Source organism: Plutella xylostella, chromosome 2 (assembly GCF_932276165.1).
Source record: "Plutella xylostella chromosome 2, ilPluXylo3.1, whole genome shotgun sequence".
Lineage (NCBI taxonomy): Eukaryota > Metazoa > Arthropoda > Insecta > Lepidoptera > Plutellidae > Plutella > Plutella xylostella.
This window is the reverse complement of record NC_063982.1, coordinates 3,500,870-3,522,747: the sequence shown is the minus strand read 5'-3', so window position 1 is coordinate 3,522,747 and position 21,878 is coordinate 3,500,870. Positions and strand designations below refer to the sequence as shown.

The following is a 21,878-nucleotide window of genomic DNA, read 5'->3' as shown; positions in this document are numbered from 1 at the left end:
CGCGTACATTTTGCGCTCTGGCGCGCACTATGCGTCTTGCCTTACATTCTATACCTAGTATCTTAAAATGCACTTTACGACTTTTGTACTAAGGTGTTACTTTGATTGGAAGCATATTTTATACGGTATTTATTCCGAATTTTTATTTTGGCACTGCTAACGATTGAAATTTCTACATGTGAGGCTTCATAAAAAAACATCTTAGCCATAAGACCGCCTTTTTGACTTGTTATTTGATGGTGCAACCAATTTTTTTATCTACCTACAGTCCTAAGCAACAAAATCAAAGGAAATGCAATCAAATTAACATGTAAATAAAGATGTTTATCAAAGACCACGTGTCAACGATAGGTATGAGGAAGCGAGGTGAGGTCACTGACCGCTTATCAGCGTAACTGATAACATTGTTATGCTGCAACTTGACGTAGCAACAACGTAAATGTTTCCGTTTATTAATTTAAAAATGCACGACGCCCTTTTTTCTAAAGTTATAAAACTTTTTTAAAACTTTTGTCCTTTTTTTAACTTTTAAAATTAAATTGTTTATTGTACTACACATTGTATACATAGGTAATTGAATTTGTACATAAGCGAACTTAATACTAAAAGCATTATCTTCCAGTTAACCTTGTGTTGTGGAGAAAGTTATAACTTTTTAAATTATAGCATATAGCATAGCATATGCTCACGACTGTAATCCCCGAAGGGGTAGCCAGAGGTGACTCGCAAGAGTCACCCGCTTTTCGCTGTACATTGTACTCACGTGATAGGTCGCGAGCCGTATCGCCGTTTTTGATTGAGTACAATGCACTGAAGTTGTCGGGTAAGTGGGCAACCCGACTGTCAGATGTTTTCAAGCCGCCCGAAGGCCTCTGACTAGGCTTAACGACTGCTGCCGTAGCAGCAACCGGGACCCACGGCTTAACGTGCTGTCCGATTTTAAATTATAAACCTTTAATAACTAAAATTAAAGGTTTATACAACAAGGTTTATACCTTAGTGTTGCAAAAAGGGTATACTAAGCCGAAAGGGGGTGACCCAGGGGGCCATTCTGAACAACTTTTGTTCCTATAGAAATTCCTTTTCCATAGAAACTTTATTGGTCACGTAACTTTTTACTATGGAGAACGAATATTTTTTTCGTAAATTTCCAAAACTCGAACAAAAGTTGTTCAGAATGACACCCTGAGTCTCCTCCTTTCGGCTTAGTACCTATAACCTTTTTGCAACACCCTGTAGAAACTTTGCATTTTCACAGCCGACGCCCTGTTGCATCACTGCAATAGGATTACAGTCGTGTGTCGTGAGTGCATATACACACCATCTTGTTCGAATAATTGTTAATCTAAGGACTGTCTATTCGTCGTAATCGTTATAAAGATACGGTGTCATACAGAAATTTATATAATATTTAATAGTTGTATCGATCTGTTTATCGATCACGTCTACACTATTTAGTTTTTGCCGCCATGTTGCGTGAAATAACCACAAAACTTTGATTGCGCAGTAGGAAATTACGCTAGAGTCCGGCAAAGCTAACTTTGTAACAGAAAAAGATCGTTATAGCAACAATTATAATTATTATTTGTAATATTGACATGGCAGGTTCGACTTCTTCTTCATTTATTAAGTTAAAGGAAAATAAAAACACCATCTTTTGCCCGTTCCAAAGTTAGCATTGTCTGACTTTAACAAATATCTGCCCGGCTGGGAATCGAGGACCTTCGGAATAGTAGCCAGGTTAACTAACTATACGGTACACCAGTCGGTCGTCAATTTATTTTCATAAATTGCTGGCTACTTCTTAGTCATATTTTCACCATACTCTGTTAGATCATCAACACCCCTGTTACATTATAACAAGGGATTAATTGTTGACTTTTGAGTTTTTGACACATCTGTCAATTTATTTTAGACTAGCTGTTCCCGCGCGCTTCGCTTCGCCTTAAAAAGTTTTCCCGTGGGAATTCCGGGATAAAAAGTAGCCTATGTTCTTTCTCAGGGTCTAGACCATATGTATACCAAATTTCATTCAAATGCGTTCAGTAGTTTTGGCGTGAAAGAGTAACAGACAGACAGACACAGTTACTTTCGCATTTATAATATTAGTTAGGATTACACCCACAAATGTAACAGCGGCGTCAATGATCTAACAGAGAGACTATGGTGAAACTAGACCCAACTCTCGAAGCTGCCACAAAAGTACAGTCAACAACAAACTCACCATCACGACTCATGCCCAGCTTCAGGCACTTCTGCAGGCGGCAGTACTGGCATCGGTTGCGGTTCACTCGGTCCACCACGCAGGCCTTGTTGCGCGGACACTGGTAGTTCACCACTGGAAGGGGGGGCTGCATTAATATTATGATTTTGGGGGGTGGAATATGAAAGGGGGGGGGGGGGTTAAGTTGTGAGGTGAGATTCATATTTCATTGGTGTCCAGGCGGGCTGGATTAATATATTATTATGATATGGGGGGTGGAAATGGAAGGGGGGAGTTTGTAGATTCATAGGTATCAATTCGTTATCATCATCACTATAGCAGTCCACTGCTGGACGTAGGCTTCTCCCAAAGCACAATGGTGCAATACAACAATGCAATATTTGACCCTGAAAAACGTTGTATGAAGTTATGAGTTAAGTTGATGAAACGGTAGACCTTGGAGGAGGCCTATACAGAGTGTTGCAAAACTGTTAAGTATACTAAGCTATGGTGACTCGGGGGGTCAATCTAAACAACTTTTGTGCTATGAAAGACGTAACATAATTAGTTACCATAACGGGTCTAAGAACAACAATCGTTTAGAAATGACGTGTTTTGTCACTATCTTTGGGATGTGCAATTGTGCAATATGTATGTACGGTGGCCTGCGCCTAAAAGTATGCAGGCGGAGTTTTTAAAATAGCGATCTCAAGCTCACATGCTGCTCAAGCACATCCACATAAACACCACTGCTACACACATCACACACAACACGTCCCCGGATTTATAACAGATGTAGCTGGTCCCTTCATCATCAGGTATTGCTATTTTAAAAACTCCGCCTGCATACTTTTAGGCGCAGGCCACCGTACATAGGTACATATTGCACAATTGCACATCCCAAAGATAGTGACACAACACGTCATTTCTAAACGATTGTTGTTCTTAGACCCGTTATGGTAACTAATTATGTTACGTCTTTCATAGAACAAAAGTTGTTTAGATTGACCCCCCGAGTCACCATAGCTTAGTATACTTAACAGTTTTGCAACACTCTGTATAGGCCTCCTCCAAGGTCTACCGTTTCATCAACTTAACTCATAACTTCATACAACGTTTTTCAGGGTCAAATATTGCATTGTTGTATGGCCACCGTACCTACACTCACGGGCAATGAAAAAGTCCCAGTGAGTAAATCATCATAAATCACTCCTTAACGGAAAAAGGTAGCTTAATGACTCTGCAATATTTAAGTACATTTAAGTAATAGCTCATCAGAATATTACCAACCAAAAACATAAAATACTAAATGAAATGTTTAAAAAAAATTGGCCATTTTGTAAGTGTAACTGTTTTATTGCCCGTGAGTGTATTTTAAGGTTGATGTCGATGTGAATGATGAAATAGACATGAGATTTCCGACCTGTACTCTGGCTGCGTCGGAAGAAGCCCTTGCAGCCCTCGCAAGTGATGACGCCGTAGTGCACCCCCGAGGACTTGTCGCCGCATACTTTACACGGGATTATCTCGATTTGGGCTGCAACAAGAGGAGAGACGAGTGTTAAACGTGTGGGAGGAAATTTGAAAGAATTCATTGGTCAGGTAAGTGGTTGACATAATATATCTGGTTCAGGTTCAAAACCAATATTATTGTTTATTGATTTTAGCGAAACAGACTGTATCATAATACATAAATTAAAGTTCTTAGTTAATACCTAGACCAGTTAAGTTTCCACTATTAGATAGAACTTAAACTTAGCATTAGGTTACTTCTTAAAAATTAACAAAGTTGTAAATACAAGTAATTTTTACAAAAACAGAAACTAACCTATTAATAATACAAATCAACATGATATGTAAAACAAAGTTATTCTTTATTTCCATAAGTACCAAAATTACGCTGAGTACGCACATGGTGGCCGTATTTCGACCACTACTGGTAAAATAAAAGGTTTGTTTGCCAGCTGTAGGTTTTGCTTTTAAGACATACGATTAATAAAACCTATCATGAGTAACAGAGCACATAAAACTAGGTAATTATACAGGGTTATTGGTAAGTAGACCTGATCCTTTCAGGAGGTGTTAGAGAAAGGCATTTCCAGTCGATTATACCCTATAATGCATTATCCGAAACTTAACCATTTCTAAGATATTTAATATTTAAAGATTTTTTGAATTTTTGCCAAAATTTCATATTTATAACCGAAAATAAAAAAAACTAGCCATATTTCAACAGAAAAACTAACAAAATTAGCGCAATTTAAAGGTAAAAAGTGTGATGGTCTTCAGTCCTGTTCACTTTAGTATGGAAACCCCTGTTGAGTTTTCTCCGCCTTCTCTGATTGTTTTGGCCATATCTTGGTGATACCTAAATCGATTTGATATTGAAATATCTCATTTGAAAGCTTATAAGTTGACAATGTTTTTAAGTTGAAGTGCACAAAAAATTGTTATACGAAATTCTTTTTTAATTTAACTTATTTGTATTTAGGTTTTAAATATTTTTTAAAAATGTTTATCTATTTGAGGTATTGTGTCTAATTTAAGTCGAATAATGCACATTTGATTATTTTAATAAGTTTATTAAGATGTTACTAATTCAAAACAAACAAAAAAAGTATTGAAATATGGCTAGTTTTTTTTTTTATTTTCGGTTTTAAACATGAAATTTAGGCAAAAATTCAAAAAATCATTAAATATTAAATATCTTAGAAATGGTTAAGTTTCGGATAATGCATTATAGGGTATAATCGACTGGAAATGCCTTCCTCTATCACCTCCTGAAAGGATCAGGTCTACTTGCAAATAACCCTGTATACGCGTAGAATTCTAGCATGACTGCAAAAACAGACCAACACAACCTTATAACACTCCCAATATCCCGCACTGGGTTACAGCAAAGCCTGCGAAGCGCCACCCATAGACTTGGCATTCCAAATTCAAAATGACAAGCGGCCATTTTTGGTAAGACCCGAGGTCATTCACCCGGGCAAGGCCGGCAACGGTCGTCGACTGGGGGTCATTCTAGACTACTAGAATTTTGTTTCCTTCGCCATTTCTTCTCCATAGTGACAGAGCCTTTGTGAAATGGTGGTAGAGGAATATAATTGTAAAATTTTACGTCGATTGAACAACATTTTGTTTTCATTTCGAAAAATAAGACTCTGATTGTTGCTGCGGTAGCCACGTCTCTATCTCGATCGTTCGTTTTTTGTTAAGCTAGAGTTACCGTAAACTGTAGTCTGACCAACGTATGGAATTATGTAACGGGTAGGTTTTTTAAGGCTGTATGAAGGATTTTTGGTGAACTGGAGTATACCTAGTTTATTGTTTGTTGTTTTATTGTTTATTGTTCATTTATTTATAATATTTCTTAATAATACATACAGTGCTCTTAAACCTATTAGGGTTTGAATGGGCACTATATATATAGTATATTATAGTATAGTTTTAGTTGTAGGTTGTAAGTACCTAAATGTGATTCAGGGTAAGGGTTTTCTCTGAAGGAAAGGATATATTATTGATATTTCATGAAAATCTGAATTGCATTTTCGTTTTACTATTAATAAAGTACTAACGGTTTCGGCTTACTGTAAATAATTTATACTATACTGAAACTTCCTGTTTTTCAGCATACCTACTGGTTTTCATAAGTATGGGTTTTAACGGTCTATAGCTTAGTAAATAGAAAAGAATGATTGCAAAAACACACACACACAACACACGCACTCACGCCTTGTACTAATGTACTCACTTACGGGGTAGGCAGAGGTGCGTTGCTGCACAAATTACTTTATTTTTTAGAAAATAATTTATATTATTCCGCAATGTTGAAACCATGTTTAGTTAGATAACCCAACTGCATCGTAACGTAACGTAAAGTAACTAACTATCCCTACGATTACATAAAAATAAATCTAGCTGAGTTCAGCTAGATTTATTTTTATGTAATCGTAATCGTAAAGAAAACTTTCTTGAAGAAAATGTATCACTAGGCCCTGTAGCACAGTGCGCTAATAAGACGTGACAGAAGTTTTGCATCGCCCTCACTTACATCGCGCAGCCTCCAGAGTGAGCGCGACGGAGAACTTTTGTCACGTCTTATTAGCGCACTGTGCTACAGGGCTAGCTTTCTATAAAATAAAGTAAATTGATAATTCGGCCTTGGGCCTTATATTTTGTCATCAATTGTAGACATAATATGTTAAATTCCGTTGTAAACACCCGTGTTACGTGGTTATTATTTTGCTTGTAACATCGTACGTTTTTTTCTTATTTATCAAAATTGGTTTAGTCGCTATCGTAATTTATGAAAAACCACTATAGCAGACTAAATACGAAGTCCTCAATCTTTTCAATACTATTCACTAGACCTACACACGACGCTGTCAGCCAGTCTGGCGAAGCAACTCCCATACTGGAGGGTTAATCTATCTAACAAAAAAACGAAAGAACGAGACCTACCGTGCCATCGTCACGTTCAATACAACGAGATAGAGTCGTGGCTCGCACAGCAGCGCTACACAAATTCGTTTTCCGTGACATAGAGTGACCCCCGGGCACTTCGGGCCAACGACCCCGCAAACAGCTGATCGGAGCCAAGTGAGATAAAACTGAGCTATAGCTTGCGATTTTGTAACCAGCTTTATTTATAGAGAGCAGAAGTGATGATATAAATCATGGGTGACTATCGGAGTTGTAGACGAAAAATAAGAGTTTTTTGGTTCACTTGTCAAACTAACTATTACGTAATTAGTTGTGCTGTGCGAACTTTAAAAAATAAACCATGGTTTGTACATCCAAAGGTTGTCTGGCAGAGATCGCTTTTAGTGATAGACCGCCTTTTGTACCCTAATTAAGTTGCAATTTCTTAATCTTATTATTCTTTGTTGGTGTACAAATTAAGTGTATTCCATCTATCTATCTATCATGGTTAACAGGTGTTAAGAACTAAATTTGGCAGATCAATAAGATCTTAGACATGACAGTCTCTTCACAAGTTCACAGCGTTAGCATGTCTCTAAGCTTTGATGGTAACGGCCAAAGGGTTTCATGTGGTATGATATGTATGGTCAGCTTTGCGCTATAAAGTTCTACACTTTTGTATTGTGTCAAACTTACAAACCATCAATAATTTCAAGAAATGAATAAGCGTCTATAGCTGTATGTATGATAATGTAATGATAAAAATAATTAAGAGGTTTAAATTCAGTTAGGTTCAGTCCCAAAGCACTAGAACATAATTGTCATCATTCTATTAGAATTAAGTAAGTAAACAAGCAAGTAATAGGTAGATAAAAAAACGTATCTGAATAAAATTACTATCAACACGGCAATAGAACAATACCACCCACTTAGCAGACCAAAAAAACAACGGACGACTCATCTCCCAAAATACCTCGCATACTTGAATAAAACATTGGAGTAAAAAAAAACAAGAAACGCCTCCCGAATTACCATAGACTACGGTTGAACTCGGCCTCACGACAAAAAGAACCGTTAGAAAAAAAGAAGAAAAAAGTACAGCGGCGTTCCTAAACGCTTGACAAATTGAATGCGTGAAAATTTTTGAACTTGGAACTTTGGCTTTTTAAATCGGAGCGCGTGTTTTGTTTTCAAAGAGTTTACTAAACAAAAATATAATGTAGAGAAATTTGGCATTGCGCTAATGGCTGATACATTGCCAGCACAGGTTGACGAAGAGTTATTTTTAACCCCCGACGGAAAAAGAGGGGTGTTATTACAAAATATCAATATAGGAGTATTTATAACTCAGACATTTATAGATGGACTTTAATCATTCTTTTATGTAATTCTTAGTAGTAGGTAATTCTTTGAAATTAATGTATTTTCTTCCTAAAATAATCGACAATATCAAAAATATATTTTTAAAATCTTATTTGTAACTTTTCATATTATTTCTGTGCCCCAAAAACCAAAGTTAGGTACTTCAACAAAATAGATAGCAAAAAAAACTATTCTTACAAATTTATATTTTTTACGTAATTTTCACAAATTCGGAACGCATCCATTCGGAGGGCTGGCCCGAAGGTCGTTCACCCGTAGCGGTGACGAGGTACTGTGGGTGTGTAAGGCATCTCAAGTTTATAAAGGGCAGACCTGTTTCTGTCGGCTTTTTGTGAATGGATTGATGGTGGGAAAAACTATTAGCAGGAAAATATGAATTAGGCTGTAAAGCTGTAAACTATAAAGTTATTGAGCTGGAGTTTTCTCACAGGTCTATCAAGTAACTTGTGAATAACTTAATTAGGTATGTGCGGGAATATTTCACATGGTATCACTTTGATATCATAAAATAACTGGATGGCTTCTGAATTGAAGCTTAGATCCAGTAGTATTAGGTTAACAAAACTAAATGAAACCAGAATAGATACTAAAAAGATTAAAGAAAAACATTTTCCAGACTACCAGCCAGCCATAAATTTTTCAAAAGAAAAAGTTAAGCACTTCCATGTTCTAAGAGTCGCACTTCCGGCCACTTAACATTCTAAATTCAAAGCGAGCACCGTTGCACTGTGACGTCACACGTGGCGTGAGACAATCCGAGTTCGATATTCAAACGTTGAACTGTCAGTGCGGTCATTTGCTTCTGACGTCACGACAGCTGAGTGCAGCGGGGCACGTCGGGTTACGGGACGCGTTCTTCTTTTTTTATATAAAATGACTTCAGAATATTTTAGCGCCTCCTTTTTAGCGCCTTGAAAAACTTTTTGTTAAAAATTCAGAATGAAGTGGTAAAATTTGCAAGCGTAAATTGTGCCGATAGGTTGGTAAATTTTGTCACAGTAGGACGTTGCCAAAGTTGAAACTAAAATCGATGACAATGCAGTTGCAACATAATCTTTAGCTGACGCGTCGTCAGCAACAACCGTTGTGTGTTGAGCAACTTTAAACATTGTTTTGAGTTTTAAACTAAAGACTCATTGTTAAAGACGTTTTGTAACATTTTTAAACTATGACCTCCTTGCTCAAAATCTATTTGGTATACAGCCTATTTAAGAAATAATATTCTTTTAATACATATTAATATTTTCGGGAATGTCCTATATAATCATAATTAATAGGTTTCTTTTTATCTGTTACACGTGGAAGCTATGAGTGGCTCAAACATTAGTTTAATGTATTTTTAAGATACACAGTCGTTGTGCAATATTGATCCATGAGTTACTAAGTATGTTTACCATCTGGTCGATAAGACTCTAGCTAATATTTTTAATAATAATTAACAGGCGATTCCTATAACACAATTACTTTGTAATTTAAACAATAGATTATAACTTCAGTGTCTAATATCTTATGCAATCTTGAACTTTAAATATTCCTATCCTACCGAACAATTTCCTTATTCCAAGAAACGAAAAGAATTCTAAATTCAAATTTAAAAACAAAAAAGTTGCAAGATCTATCCACCGCCGACACATGTTAGTCAGACTATACGTGACGATATGTGACGTCAGAGGGCGACGACCGGCCAAGCGGCGGCGGCGGCGGCGGCGCGGGATGCGCAGGAGTTTATATTTAGGTGGCAGGCTGTAGGGCGGCCATGTTTTGCGCGTATTTTGAGACCGGAAGCGGCTTCTTGAATGAAAAAGGTGATGGGTGACACACATACTGCGAGTATGCTCCACATAGTTGGTAAGACGATAGTTTCTGGCGTTTCTGTGTTTAATCGATAGTGAGGGTTATTTGGTAACGTGACGTGTTTAACAATACGTATTATGTGAGTGTACGTCAGAACTTAAATTGCTTTACTGTCTAGGAATGAAACTGCTTGGGTAAAAAGTTACTACGGATGATCTAGTAAAAAAAACCATTAAATTTTACTAATTTTGCAGAATAACGGAAAACTGTAAGTCCCATTAAAATCAAACCCCATGGTGAGCCTACTTGACAAACCCGCCATTTAATTAAGATCTGCTGCCCCTCCCTATGTATTACATAAAAAGGACTTTTCCGGGGTAACATAGAACGCTTGTAGAGCTCCAGTTAAACTGGTCACTTAGCAGTTCAAGCTTCTAATGTAATGTAATTGAGAATGGAAGTGTTATAGCGGTTCCTTGAATTTCTTTTATGGAATCACTTTATAGTTTCACTTTGTTTTTATTTAGCCCCAAGCGAAAAACTTGTACTTTTGGTTTAGGAAAAGTAGCTTTAATTTTTTATTGTACAGTGTGGTTGCCACCACCGCACAATATTAGCCCAACCCTGCCCATGTCTAATCATATTTATCCACATACCATATACTTATAACATAACAAATAAAAAAATAAAAAATTTGAATCAACAAAAATCTAAATTAATTTTAATTGAATTCGAAAAGAAAACAATTGAATACAATCATAATATCAAAACAACAAACAATTAAAAATATCTGCATTCCCAAATTAGGAGGTAGGTGGTATGCAGCGAAATAAAAAGTGACACTGCTATTTATATGTCACTTGTCATTGTCATTTGTCACTGATTCAGTGACATCGTGACGTCACAAACACGCCTCTTTAAGGAATTTCGGGTCATTGACACTTATTATTGTTTTGACTTGATTTTGATTTAATTTTTGTTGACTTCTTGCCTCTGCTAAATTGAATAAAGATACATAAATATTTTTGTTTAAAGCAGATAAGTAACCTAGCTAAAGTAGCTTAGGTATTGCAAAATCTTGAATTATCTGTCAAAATTTAAATTAAGGACAGTCTTATTGCTCATAGCAATCTCTACCAGACAGCATTTTGATGGACCAACCAACAAAGGGAGTTTTTTCACATTTAAAAAAAAACCTGAACAATTTGGAACATAATATCGTTTTAAATTAAATAATGTAACCTTGAACTCTTTAGAGGTTTATATCAATTTAGCGTCAACTGAAATAACGGATTAAACAGGCACACTTGGTGGATTTATGTTATCTTGTTAGTGCAATTGGAATTAAAATCATTACCATTGGCTTTGCCGCATTCTGCATTTAATCCTTTTTTTATACAAGCCTATATTGCTTACGTACTAAAAAATGAAAAAAAAAAAAAAGTTGGAATAAAATTGTAAGAGGCTGCTCAAAACGCTCTCTCAAGAAAACATAACAGACCATCAACAATAGGCTTTGAAGTAATAAAAAAAACCTTCACATATTGTCTCTGGTCTTCGCCCAAAGTGCAACCGAAAATGCGCCGGTGTCAATGACCTGGCGACACGTGTTAGCCCATAACCGGGTTACAACATCGCAACCGACAGCTAGAGGCAAACGAAAAAGAATCTTGACCACTTTCAGTTACGGGCTATTTCCGGACGACACCGAATCGAGTTTAAGGTTTTTCGTTATGACATTCCAATGATTAGTCGAATAAAATGAGTGATATAATTTCGTTGTGTGTTATTTTTTTGTGTAGTCATTTGTTTTTAAGAAAGTTGTTTTTTTTACTTGTTTCTGACTATCTTGCATTTTGGATTTGTGTTCAGCAAATGCCTATTATGGATTTTAATATTTTGCTGACAAATAAATTGCAAAATCAATAGACTTTTATACCTATCTTAGCAAAGTTACTAGCACAATTCATGATAATTGGTATGAATATTTTACAAATTCGCTGTACTGAAGTTAATGTACCTACCTATTTACCTAACACTTGCTGAATAAAATAGGTAATGTCTATCTATAACTATATAGCTTTACATTTGTGGCAGATTACACCTTTCACGCACATATATATCATTGACCTATAGGCCCATGCCAGAAATTGATAACGATATCCGCTATTGACTATGAATTTATGAAAGTTCATAACTGGTATGAGGTCCATACAAAAATTTACAGAATCCAAAATAACATAGGTTATCTAATTTATAGGTAAATTAATTCAACTTTCAGGTCATCAGACTTTGAGTCTGGTTCCACTATGGTATTTTTGTGAGTTGCTTGCCATAAAGATTGGCTATTAATACAATTTGTTCCGTATCACTTTTAATAAGAACACTGTATCCTATTTCTGACTATCCAAAGGTTGTCGGGAAAACTATTTATATTATCCGCTATTAGCTTTAAGTCCGTCTCCTGTTCCTTAATTTAGTTGTGATGTAGAATTTGTTGTTTTTCCTTGGTGTACAAATAAACAGTACACCTGTCCTATCTATCTATACTTTATAGAATAAAATATAGCCACATAGCATAATCCCACTATCTCACATCATGACAGATCTCACTAACCCAAATTTGCGGGACGATTAACACAAATAACAAAACAAAGAAACCAAACGGTGAGACGCGGAAAATAATCAGAAGTGGGACACAAACATTCGAATGCAATTGAGGGCAAAACAGATAATGTGCTAATTGCAAATAAAGTGCCTAAACTATATAATAGGACGCATATTTTCTTGGGAAGGAAAATGCAAAAGTACAGCGGGGCTAATTTACTCACAGGCAATGAAAAAGTTCCAGGGAGAAACGCACCAAATTACTCCTAACTGGAAAAGGCTAGCTTAATTTCGCATTCAGCAATATTGAAGTACATTTAAAAGGGCATCAGAATATTACCAACTAAAAACGTAAACCATTTGTTCAAATATTCTAAAAACTGAGCTCATTTAGTGTCGGAATTTTGTAAGTGGTACGGTTTCTTTGCTCGCGAATATTAGCAATCGGCAATCCTTAAATCAGAATTGCTTATCAGTCAAATCTGCCGTGACTTATATGGAACTGACAGGTGTTTGACAGATAAGCGATGCTGCTTTAGGATTTTTGATAGCTAATGTGCCGGTGGAGTTAGCTGGGAAGATGATGAGGAAGGCCGAGGAACAAAGACTGTGATAGGAAGAGTGAAATTAGAATTAGGTAATCGCAAATCAGAAGTTATAATAAACAATTTTCAATAAAGTTTGAATACGTTGACATAATTCGGAATGTAATAAAAACTGTTTTGGAAAATACTAAACTTAATAATCACTTGTTCCACGATGCCGGAAATGTGTTAGGAAAAGTTTTTACTTAATGTAATAGCAGCAGAGAATTATATAAAATATGAGCCATCTCTTAGATGCAGATACATATACAATGAACCATAGATCACCATCACCACTCCTTTTAGGTCGATGGGTTAATGAAATCTAAAGGAATCTACAATATTTGTTTTATTATAACAAATATCTGCCCAGGCTGGGAATCGAACCGCTACATCATTCGATCGCCATGACATAATTGGATGAAGGTATGTGAGTATTATATATTTAAGGTATATTTATTTTAGTAAGAACTTTGGAATCAAATATTTCCAATGCGTGCAACTACGATAGCAATATCAATTGACAAATAAAATTTTGACTGAGTTCTGTTGCGCTAGTTACCGATAAGAACACTTTTAATTCAACTGGAAACTTTAAATAATAATTTAAAACACTTCAAATACAACCCCAAGAAATGCTGTAAGTATTTTTTTTACATTCAGTCATTCTCAGAACAAGGAAAACTGTTTCAAACTTTCTTTTTAAATTTTATAACCAGCCCTCACAACTACATCACCAAAAAGTTCAAGCAATGAGGTCAAAACGTCTCGGGGTGGGCGTTTGACCTTTATTTACTGCAAGGTCATAGCCTAAACAGCCTGGAAGTCTAGTCTAGCTATTTGGGAAGCTGAGTCGACCGAGTTCATTGGCCGCATAGCTACCATTTAGACTGACATTCATCTTTTTGGTATGCGTTCCGTTAAAAAAACATTTGCTTCAGAGTAATGAGCCCGATAGTTATGAAATCTGTCTGCTCTTAAAGAACACGTAACAACAGTTGCATAAATAACATAAAAACAAAATGAAAAAAAGTAATACCTCGTATAGAATTAGCCGCTTTTTTGTCCATAAACATTCCAGAGATGGAAGATCCGAACATTCCATCACTGCTGCCGGGCGGCGGAGACGTGCTGTCAGCGACGGACCCTGATGTGATGTCCTGCATGCCCATGCCCATGCCCTGGGAGCAGTGCATGTTCACATCATGGGGCTCCCGCTTCAGCTGCATCCCCTGGGGAAGCGGCGGCGTGTGGGGGTGCATCATGGTGGAGGACGAGTGCCCGCCGTTAGGGTCCGGCGGCCATTGCGAGCCGAATAAGTCACAGAATTGATTGTTGTTCATTGCCGCGAAAGTTTTTTCTTTCTCTTTTTTTGGAGGTGAAAAAAGTTTTTACGTTATTTTCGGTAAGTATTTTTGTGTGCGCACCGCGAATTGGATTCGCATTTCGTTTGGTTTTTTAATCACTAGTATCACTGTTTTTTTGTTGTTGTTGTCTGGTTTGGTTTTTCTAATTTGCTGTTCCTTTTTTGAAAAGTCGACTTTGTCGTAAGGCAACTCTGTTTTGTTTTTAAATTACCATAAACTGTTTTTGACTTATGGCACGTTAACTGTTTTCAACTATGTTGATGATTTGAAGTACTTTTGTTTTTTAAGCACCTTTTTTAGCTGATAAATATATTTCGACCCAACGGGGAAGTGAGGTTTCTCTTTGCAAAATTCAGCTCCGGTATTAACTTTTTGAAGAGCAGTAAGTTTTTTGGCATTTTGTCTCCGTGGTGTTTTTTTTAATCTCTTCTTTCTTCTTTAATATGTTTTCTACATTAAGGCACTGTTTTGTTTTATTGTATTTAATTTCTTGGTCTTGTTCCCGGTCACTGTATTTTATTTCAACAATCTGTAAGAAGAAAAACAGAGCAGCAAAGAAGAATTTGAGTTTACAAAAACTTTTATGTTTCGGAGGAAATTTGAAAATGCCAATCGCTTTCCAGAGTGAGTGCGAAAATTTTGAAAAAGGAACGATTTTAAATAACCGAACTGCGCTCAATTATTTAAAACCACCACCATCCATTACGTCGAACTCTTCCAATTTTAAAACCAGTCACCGTTCCGTTCATCCAGAGACAATAATCCTGGCACTTCCACTTTTTAAAGGCACTGTCACTTTTTTTTTTAATTTATAAAATTCACGTCACTGCAAAAAATTTGTACGTTAGCTTTGTACTATGGATTGTTAGCACAACTCGGGGTCGCGACTGCAACTGAGCAGGCGAGGTGTTCACGCCACGGCGGCCGGGTGCTGACTGACGCACTGTCGAATCACCACCCGGGCCAACGAAAAATTCGTGTAATTTTTTTTCATCCGACTCGCCGAGAACCGAATAATCAAACTCTAGCCGACCATAGTTCAGTAGCCTCAGGTTCACGCTCAACACGGAAAATGTAACCTCAAAAACGGCCGATTAAGGAAATTCTTTCGCGCGTCCACTAGCCTACACCCTCCAGCCGCCCGAATATCGATACGGCTTGCTTTTTTAATTTCAGGGAGGCGAGTAAATGAAGAAATTAAGGAGCTTTTACGCGTTGGAAGACCGGCTGTTTGTGTGTGTGGGTGCGGTGGTCGTGTCGCGAACAGTGGCCGCGCACACAGGCGCGCGGGCGTCAACCCAGTGCGTTGACCCCGAGACCCAAACAAAGTAGATTTCGGTGAAATGCTGTTGAACTCAACAGATTTGAATTCGGAATCGCCGATGATAATCGGATGCAGTTCTTATTCTGGAGATGTGAGATAAGTGCTGGCTGGCTATGATCGCGGAATATGACGTAAAAAAAAGTAAGGAATTTACGGAACTTTTTGAATGAATGAGTTTGAAATAGGTAATGGGTTCATCGCTTGATTGTGGGTTGTTGATCTCTGTGGGAAATGAATCGGCCGCGTCTGCTATTACAGTAACAGCAGGCTTTACCCTTACTGTATTGCCGTTATAAGGTTATCTAATACAGACGCAATTCTTGTCAGAAAGTATGATTTTTTATATACTTATATTTTTTCTTATAAGCATCTAAGTATTTGCCTACGAGTATACGCCAACTCAATAATAATTAGGATAGTTCATTCTTTACACGATTTTAACGGTAAATAATTAAGTTAGTATTGCTTAAAAATCACCAATCATACCTGCATAGCTAATTAGGTTTTTCAAACGGCCAAGGTCAAATATGCAGACGAAGAAGAAAAATCCTCCGCCAAAGAGTTTCCATCTAAATTCCGTTAAAAAAACTCCCAAGAGGCGAATACCCCCGAAAAGCCGGCGACCTTGAAGTGAGACGGAAGATGTGACGTCACATATCTCTGTCTCCTTCCCTCCTCAGGCGAATAACCTATCGATTTTCGTCCACGTGGCCCGGTCATACTCTTAAATTACTTAAACCCTAGTCATCTCATCTCATTATGGTTCAATTGCAAAACCTCTATTCATTGATATAATTGACTAATGACAAACGATATATTTCCCACACTTGGACTTAGGCGAAATACAGCATTTTCATTCACGCTTTTTTCATAATTATCTGAAAGTAAATGTATTCTTCCTGTAAATAGGATTCTTGAGGAGTTTTTTTTGCCATTTTTTCTCCTCATTGACTGAGCCTTTCTAAAATTATAACGACCAAATCATTTTTTATTTTGCATGCGGCAAAACCATCAAAATCTAATCAAAAAAGAAAAAAAAAATATACACAGTTAAAGAAATTGAAACAAGAATAAGTCATTAATTTCATATTTTTTTATTATAAGTAGGAGCAAACAAGTACAGACAGTTCAACTATAAAGTTCTGAAAACGGAAGTAGATCCTTACTAATCCTTATTGTTAAAGACAACAAACAGAACACCAACCGACAAAAGGGGATGTACTTATATGGAATTCATCAAACTACCAATATTGACTAAGTTTCTTCAGAAATTAACAGCAGCATATTTTATTCAAAACATATTTATCTGCAAACAAACAGTATTGAATAAAATAAAATAAAAAATTACAACATACAAACATATTTTTAGATAAATTCGATTGAACTTCAAAACCCTAGCTTATCTTCAACTTGGACAAACAATTTAAACTAACTATGGGAACCATGGGTGTAGAGGGTCAGACTCAACAGTTTAGTATAAACTTAATAACCTAGATTCAACGGCAAGCAGACCTGTGACACCATTTTGAATTTTTAGGTCACTTTTTAAGGTGGAATGCAAGGAAGCCAAGTTCAAAAACTAGTCGGCAAATAGTTTTGCTTGTGTTTCAGAGATTTAACTAACAGTGTGTTTCATGTTCCACTTTTTGTCTTGTCAGTCTTGTCACATGCATGACCTTGAGCAGGGTTACATCGTATGGACCAGGGTTGGCAAGGAAGTCAGTTAAGCGTCAGTTGCTGAAGCCCAGGAAGCACCGGACGAATCAAATTCATTAAACTTATTCGTATCCCTCAATAGTATTTCCGTTTTCACAATTTTCAGCTTACTGAAGTATACATTTCATGATATAGAATCCTGTTTTGCTACCACTACCGGAGATGACACAAAGGTACCGTTAGCAATTAAGTATTCCAAATGAAAATCAGAATCAGTAAACCTCTCACTACATTGTTAATCTGTGAACAGTGTTTTTTGTGACATAAAAAGCACATGAATACAGTTGTGTGATTAAAATCAAAGGCATAACAATGCTAGCGATTCTGAAGACACCATATTGGTATTGGTACCTTTTTTTAAGTTTTAACTCAATTAATGTTAAATTCGAATTAGCTAAAATTTATATTTTTTTTGTTTTTAAATTAAACAGTAATTACGTATTCACCATTGTTTTTGCTTTAAAAAAATACACACGACATACACGCTACCTTTTTTAACTGAATAAAAAAAACAATTAGTCACCTGCCGCCCTAAGCATCATCATCACAGACTCACAGAGTAAAGTGAGCTGCACTTGTGTGCGTGAACCGAGCGAGTGTGCGCGAGTTCGTTCAGCGAACCCTGAGCGAACAGTGGAGCAGGCGTTGACCCAATCACCACGTGGGTTGTACAAGAACCGGCCCGGCTTATCGCCGCACTGGCCAATCGCTTCCCGGTTCTTATTTCAAATTTATCAATCCAGACTCCAGACGATGACTCGACTTTTTTCTCAAAGGAGTTTGCATTGTAAATGTAAATATACTCTGTGGGGTCCGAACTCTTTTTCGAGCCAGCAAATCAATTTGGCGCTTCTTTTTTTAAATGCATTTTTCAGTTTGACAGCCAATGAGCGTGAAATTCGAAATTTTGCGATTCGATTAATGCGTTCGGCTCGCTCGGGTCGGTTCGATTTTCTTTCGAATAAATGACCCGTCACGACGGATGTTTCGCGCCGAAACGCGTGACAAGGGGACATTAATTTCCGAACTGTCATCGGCTAATGAAAACGGGATCGATATTGGTCGTGCCGCGTTATCGACAGAATTCGGACAACGGTACAGCACGGAACCTTAGCGATTCTGTAATGTTAGCCTTAATAAGGCGTTTATATACCAATTTGACAAAAAAACTTTTAAAAATGTTATAGTACCTACTGGCTGTAAAATGCCCTGTAGTAAAAAATCACGACTGCTTAACTGATAAAACGTCGCCAAAAACGGCAAAAAAAAAGTATTCCACCAATTACGATGTTTTTTTTTCAGTTTCAGTTCCGTGTTTTTCCGCCGTATCTGTTGATCGGGAGCCTAGCTGGGCGACGAACCCCGAAATAAGGTTCAACGCCTCGAGACCGCTTTGGGCGGGGCGCGAATATTCGCGAGCGAATGACGTTACTTTTTGAATTTAGAATATTGCGCAATAAATAGATGACGCTGCAAGGAGGATGACCCCGTGCGCGTAAAAAATTATGAATAAGAAGAAAAAAGAATAAAGTGTTTTTTTTAATTTAGAATATTTCGCAATAAATATGGCTGAAAGCTGCAAGAGGATTTAAATTCGAACCTTTGAGCATACATTTTTATTTAGATTGATGTTATAAAATTATGCCTGTTTGCAAATTTTCCTCGGCTTTCCTCATAATTTAATCGTATTCACACATTCACAGTAGTCTCGTAATAATCACAGTCGAACTATCATTGACCAAAATGAAAAGGATATCGTAATTTTATACTTACGTTAAAATTGGATACTTAATTTAATTACTCAATCATGAAACGTCATCAAGTCAACACATTTCCCCAAAAAATCTAGATTTACAATCTTTAAAAATACATTAGGTGGTGACTGATATGAAATCAACACATCACATGTATTATCAACACAGGGCGATGGCCGCAGCTGGGTCCAACGACACCGAAATTTCAGCGTCACCCTTACGTCATCGGCAACGTCAAATTATCATCAAAATCTTTAAACGAGAACGACTGGCCACTCAGATTTAGAAACATATTTTTAAAATATTTGTGCTACTGGCAGTGACGATAAAAATAGGTGTGAATTAAAAAAAAAGAAAACTCGCATATCTATTTCTACAGCCTGCATGGAAAGTAAGTTAGCGAAAAAGGGTTATTTTCTTAATAAAGGCTCTATCATTATCTTTATTTTAATTATGATGATTGATGAAAAAAAAAGTTTCTATTTCTGTTTTTTAAACTTAATCAGGTACCTACTAGTTATTATTCTGTGACTTAATGGCCAGGCTACGGTCTTGTCATTCGATACCTACTGGCCATAATTTATTGAAATGTGAAAAATAATCGGCTTTCGAAGTATGATTCATAGTTTAAACTTTAAACAAATGCTCAAAAACAAACACCCACCACCTTTTACACGCGACAATGTAAAAATAATTCAAACAGTATTTGTAGCAATTCAGTAATTATAACTTTTGTGTAACTGTGCAGGTTGTTAAACTTTGACGTTTACATACCAAAACGTGTACAGATGCCAGCGGCCCTATCGCGAAGTCAAAAATAAGTAATTAGCGCCAAATTCAATACAATTTGAATCTAAAACTCATTGTCAAAATTAATTCGCGATAGGGAGCTTCATATCTAAAAGTCTGTCATATTCATACATATTATGTCAAGCTATCTACAGGTATTGAAAAGTATTCTGAACAACTTTATTTCCGGTGTTTAACATATTTATACAAGCAATGTACGTGTATAAATATGTTAAACACTGTACATCCTTAAGATTAGATTCTACATTGTAAGCGTAAGTTAAGTCTTAGAATAAGTTACGATGGGACTGTCATGTTCATGTATGATCAAAGTCTCTAAATAAAATAAATATTTAAAAAAAAAAAAAAACTTTATTTCCCCTATAGATATAGATCTGGCTATACCCCCTGAGTCACCCCCTTTCAGCTTATTATGCAATTATAATCCTCTTTATTAGCATCAAAACCAACAATTACGAAAATAAAAACGGTACAAAAGTAGCAGGCTGCCTCATTGCTTATAGCAATCTCTACCAGACAACCTGTGGGTGGAGGAGAAAATTTAAAAAATACTAAACCCTTTTTAACACCCCCTGGTTAAACTTCCCTTAGTCCAAGTCAAAAGAACACTGTTCTGATGTCAAAAGGAAGTATAGGTCAGGAATCGGGAGTTCAGTCATCTCGGCGGGGTCAACGCACCCAAGATGAACCCAAATTTGTGCGCGAAAAATTTGAACGGGTCACAGAGGTCAGCCGTGAGATACTGTATCTACTTGTGTTTCATGATTGCCTGGTATTATTGGCTCGAATTTATTGTAGGTGATTTTTTTAATAATTTATTTAGCCGTAGCATTAAAACGAATGCGCAATAATAATGTTTTTTAACTCTAAATACGGAATGTTGAAAAAAGGGTATACTAATATGAAAGGGACTCTGGGAGTCATGCTGAATAACTTTTGTTCTACGACTTTTGGAAATTCGTGTAAAATATACAGAAAAATAATATCCTGTATAGAATTAAAATAAATGCCAAAAATTATTATTTATTAAATATATTTATTTACCCGCTACCCCCCAATCGCAGTAAATTGATTTGTGGACTCATGAAGGACAATTTAGTCTCTACAGGTTCGCCTAGTGCGGAATTTGCAGATGAAATCACTGTAAGTGCGTGTTTTATGGAAATAAATACTTTATACTTTTACTTTTTAATTAATTTAAAAAAAACACGCACTCACGCCTTGTACTAATGTACTCCCTTGCGGGGTAGGCAGAGGTGCATTGCTGCACCCACTTTTCGCCAGAGTGCTATGTTAGTCCCAATGTAAAAGGGGGCGGGCCTATTGCCATTTTACGGGCACATCCAAGACCCGAGAACAAATATCTGTGTTTAAACAAATATCTACCCCAGCCGGCAATCGAACCCGGGACCATCGGCTCAGTAGTCAGGGTCACTAACCACTACGCCATTTGGTCGTACTTTTTACTTTTTTCTTCTTAATGATCAGATACTCGCACTTTAGGACGATTAAACAATAATGTTCAAATTATTTATGGTTTTCAAAAAAAACAAATATAAATAACACATACGCTACTGTACATTTATTATTTCCCTAAAGAAGAGTCAATAGCCGGGCCCATAACCCGAGCTGTATGAATGAATGAACTAAACTGAACTGATGAAGGGTCGACATACGACCTTCTTACCTCACTCGGTTCACACACCTCCGGTTACTGTGCCATGCTGTTCCTGAAGTGACTTTTTTTAACCACCAATAGAAAAAGGGATGTCGTGATTTTCGTATTTAATAGTGTGTGCATTTGTGTCTGTAGATAACTAGACATACTATACAGCTCCTATAAACCTAACCAACGTTTAAAAACCCCCGATATACAATTCTAGCTATCTAAAAGACGCTTCACTTTTGAAC

At 36.7% G+C, this 21,878-nt stretch overlaps 1 protein-coding gene across 12 annotated transcripts in view; it reads right to left on the bottom strand.

The window, feature by feature from the left end:
* LOC105394379 (probable nuclear hormone receptor HR3) overlaps nucleotides 1-21,878 on the bottom strand; it is a 98,788-nt gene that overhangs the window by 14,904 nt on the left and 62,006 nt on the right. For 9 of the 12 annotated variants that reach the window (XM_011566323.3, XM_011566331.3, XM_048628023.1 and 6 more), the window contains 2 exons: nucleotides 3,627-3,740; nucleotides 2,225-2,338 (listed from right to left, as the gene is read on the bottom strand). In XM_011566323.3, coding sequence (XP_011564625.1) covers nucleotides 2,225-2,338; nucleotides 3,627-3,740 — 228 coding nt within the window. Of the gene's footprint in view, nucleotides 1-2,224; nucleotides 2,339-3,626; nucleotides 3,741-14,035; nucleotides 15,492-21,878 lie in introns of those variants that run through there. The other 3 variants (XM_011566287.3, XM_048627760.1, XM_011566316.3) reach the window with 3 other exon arrangements.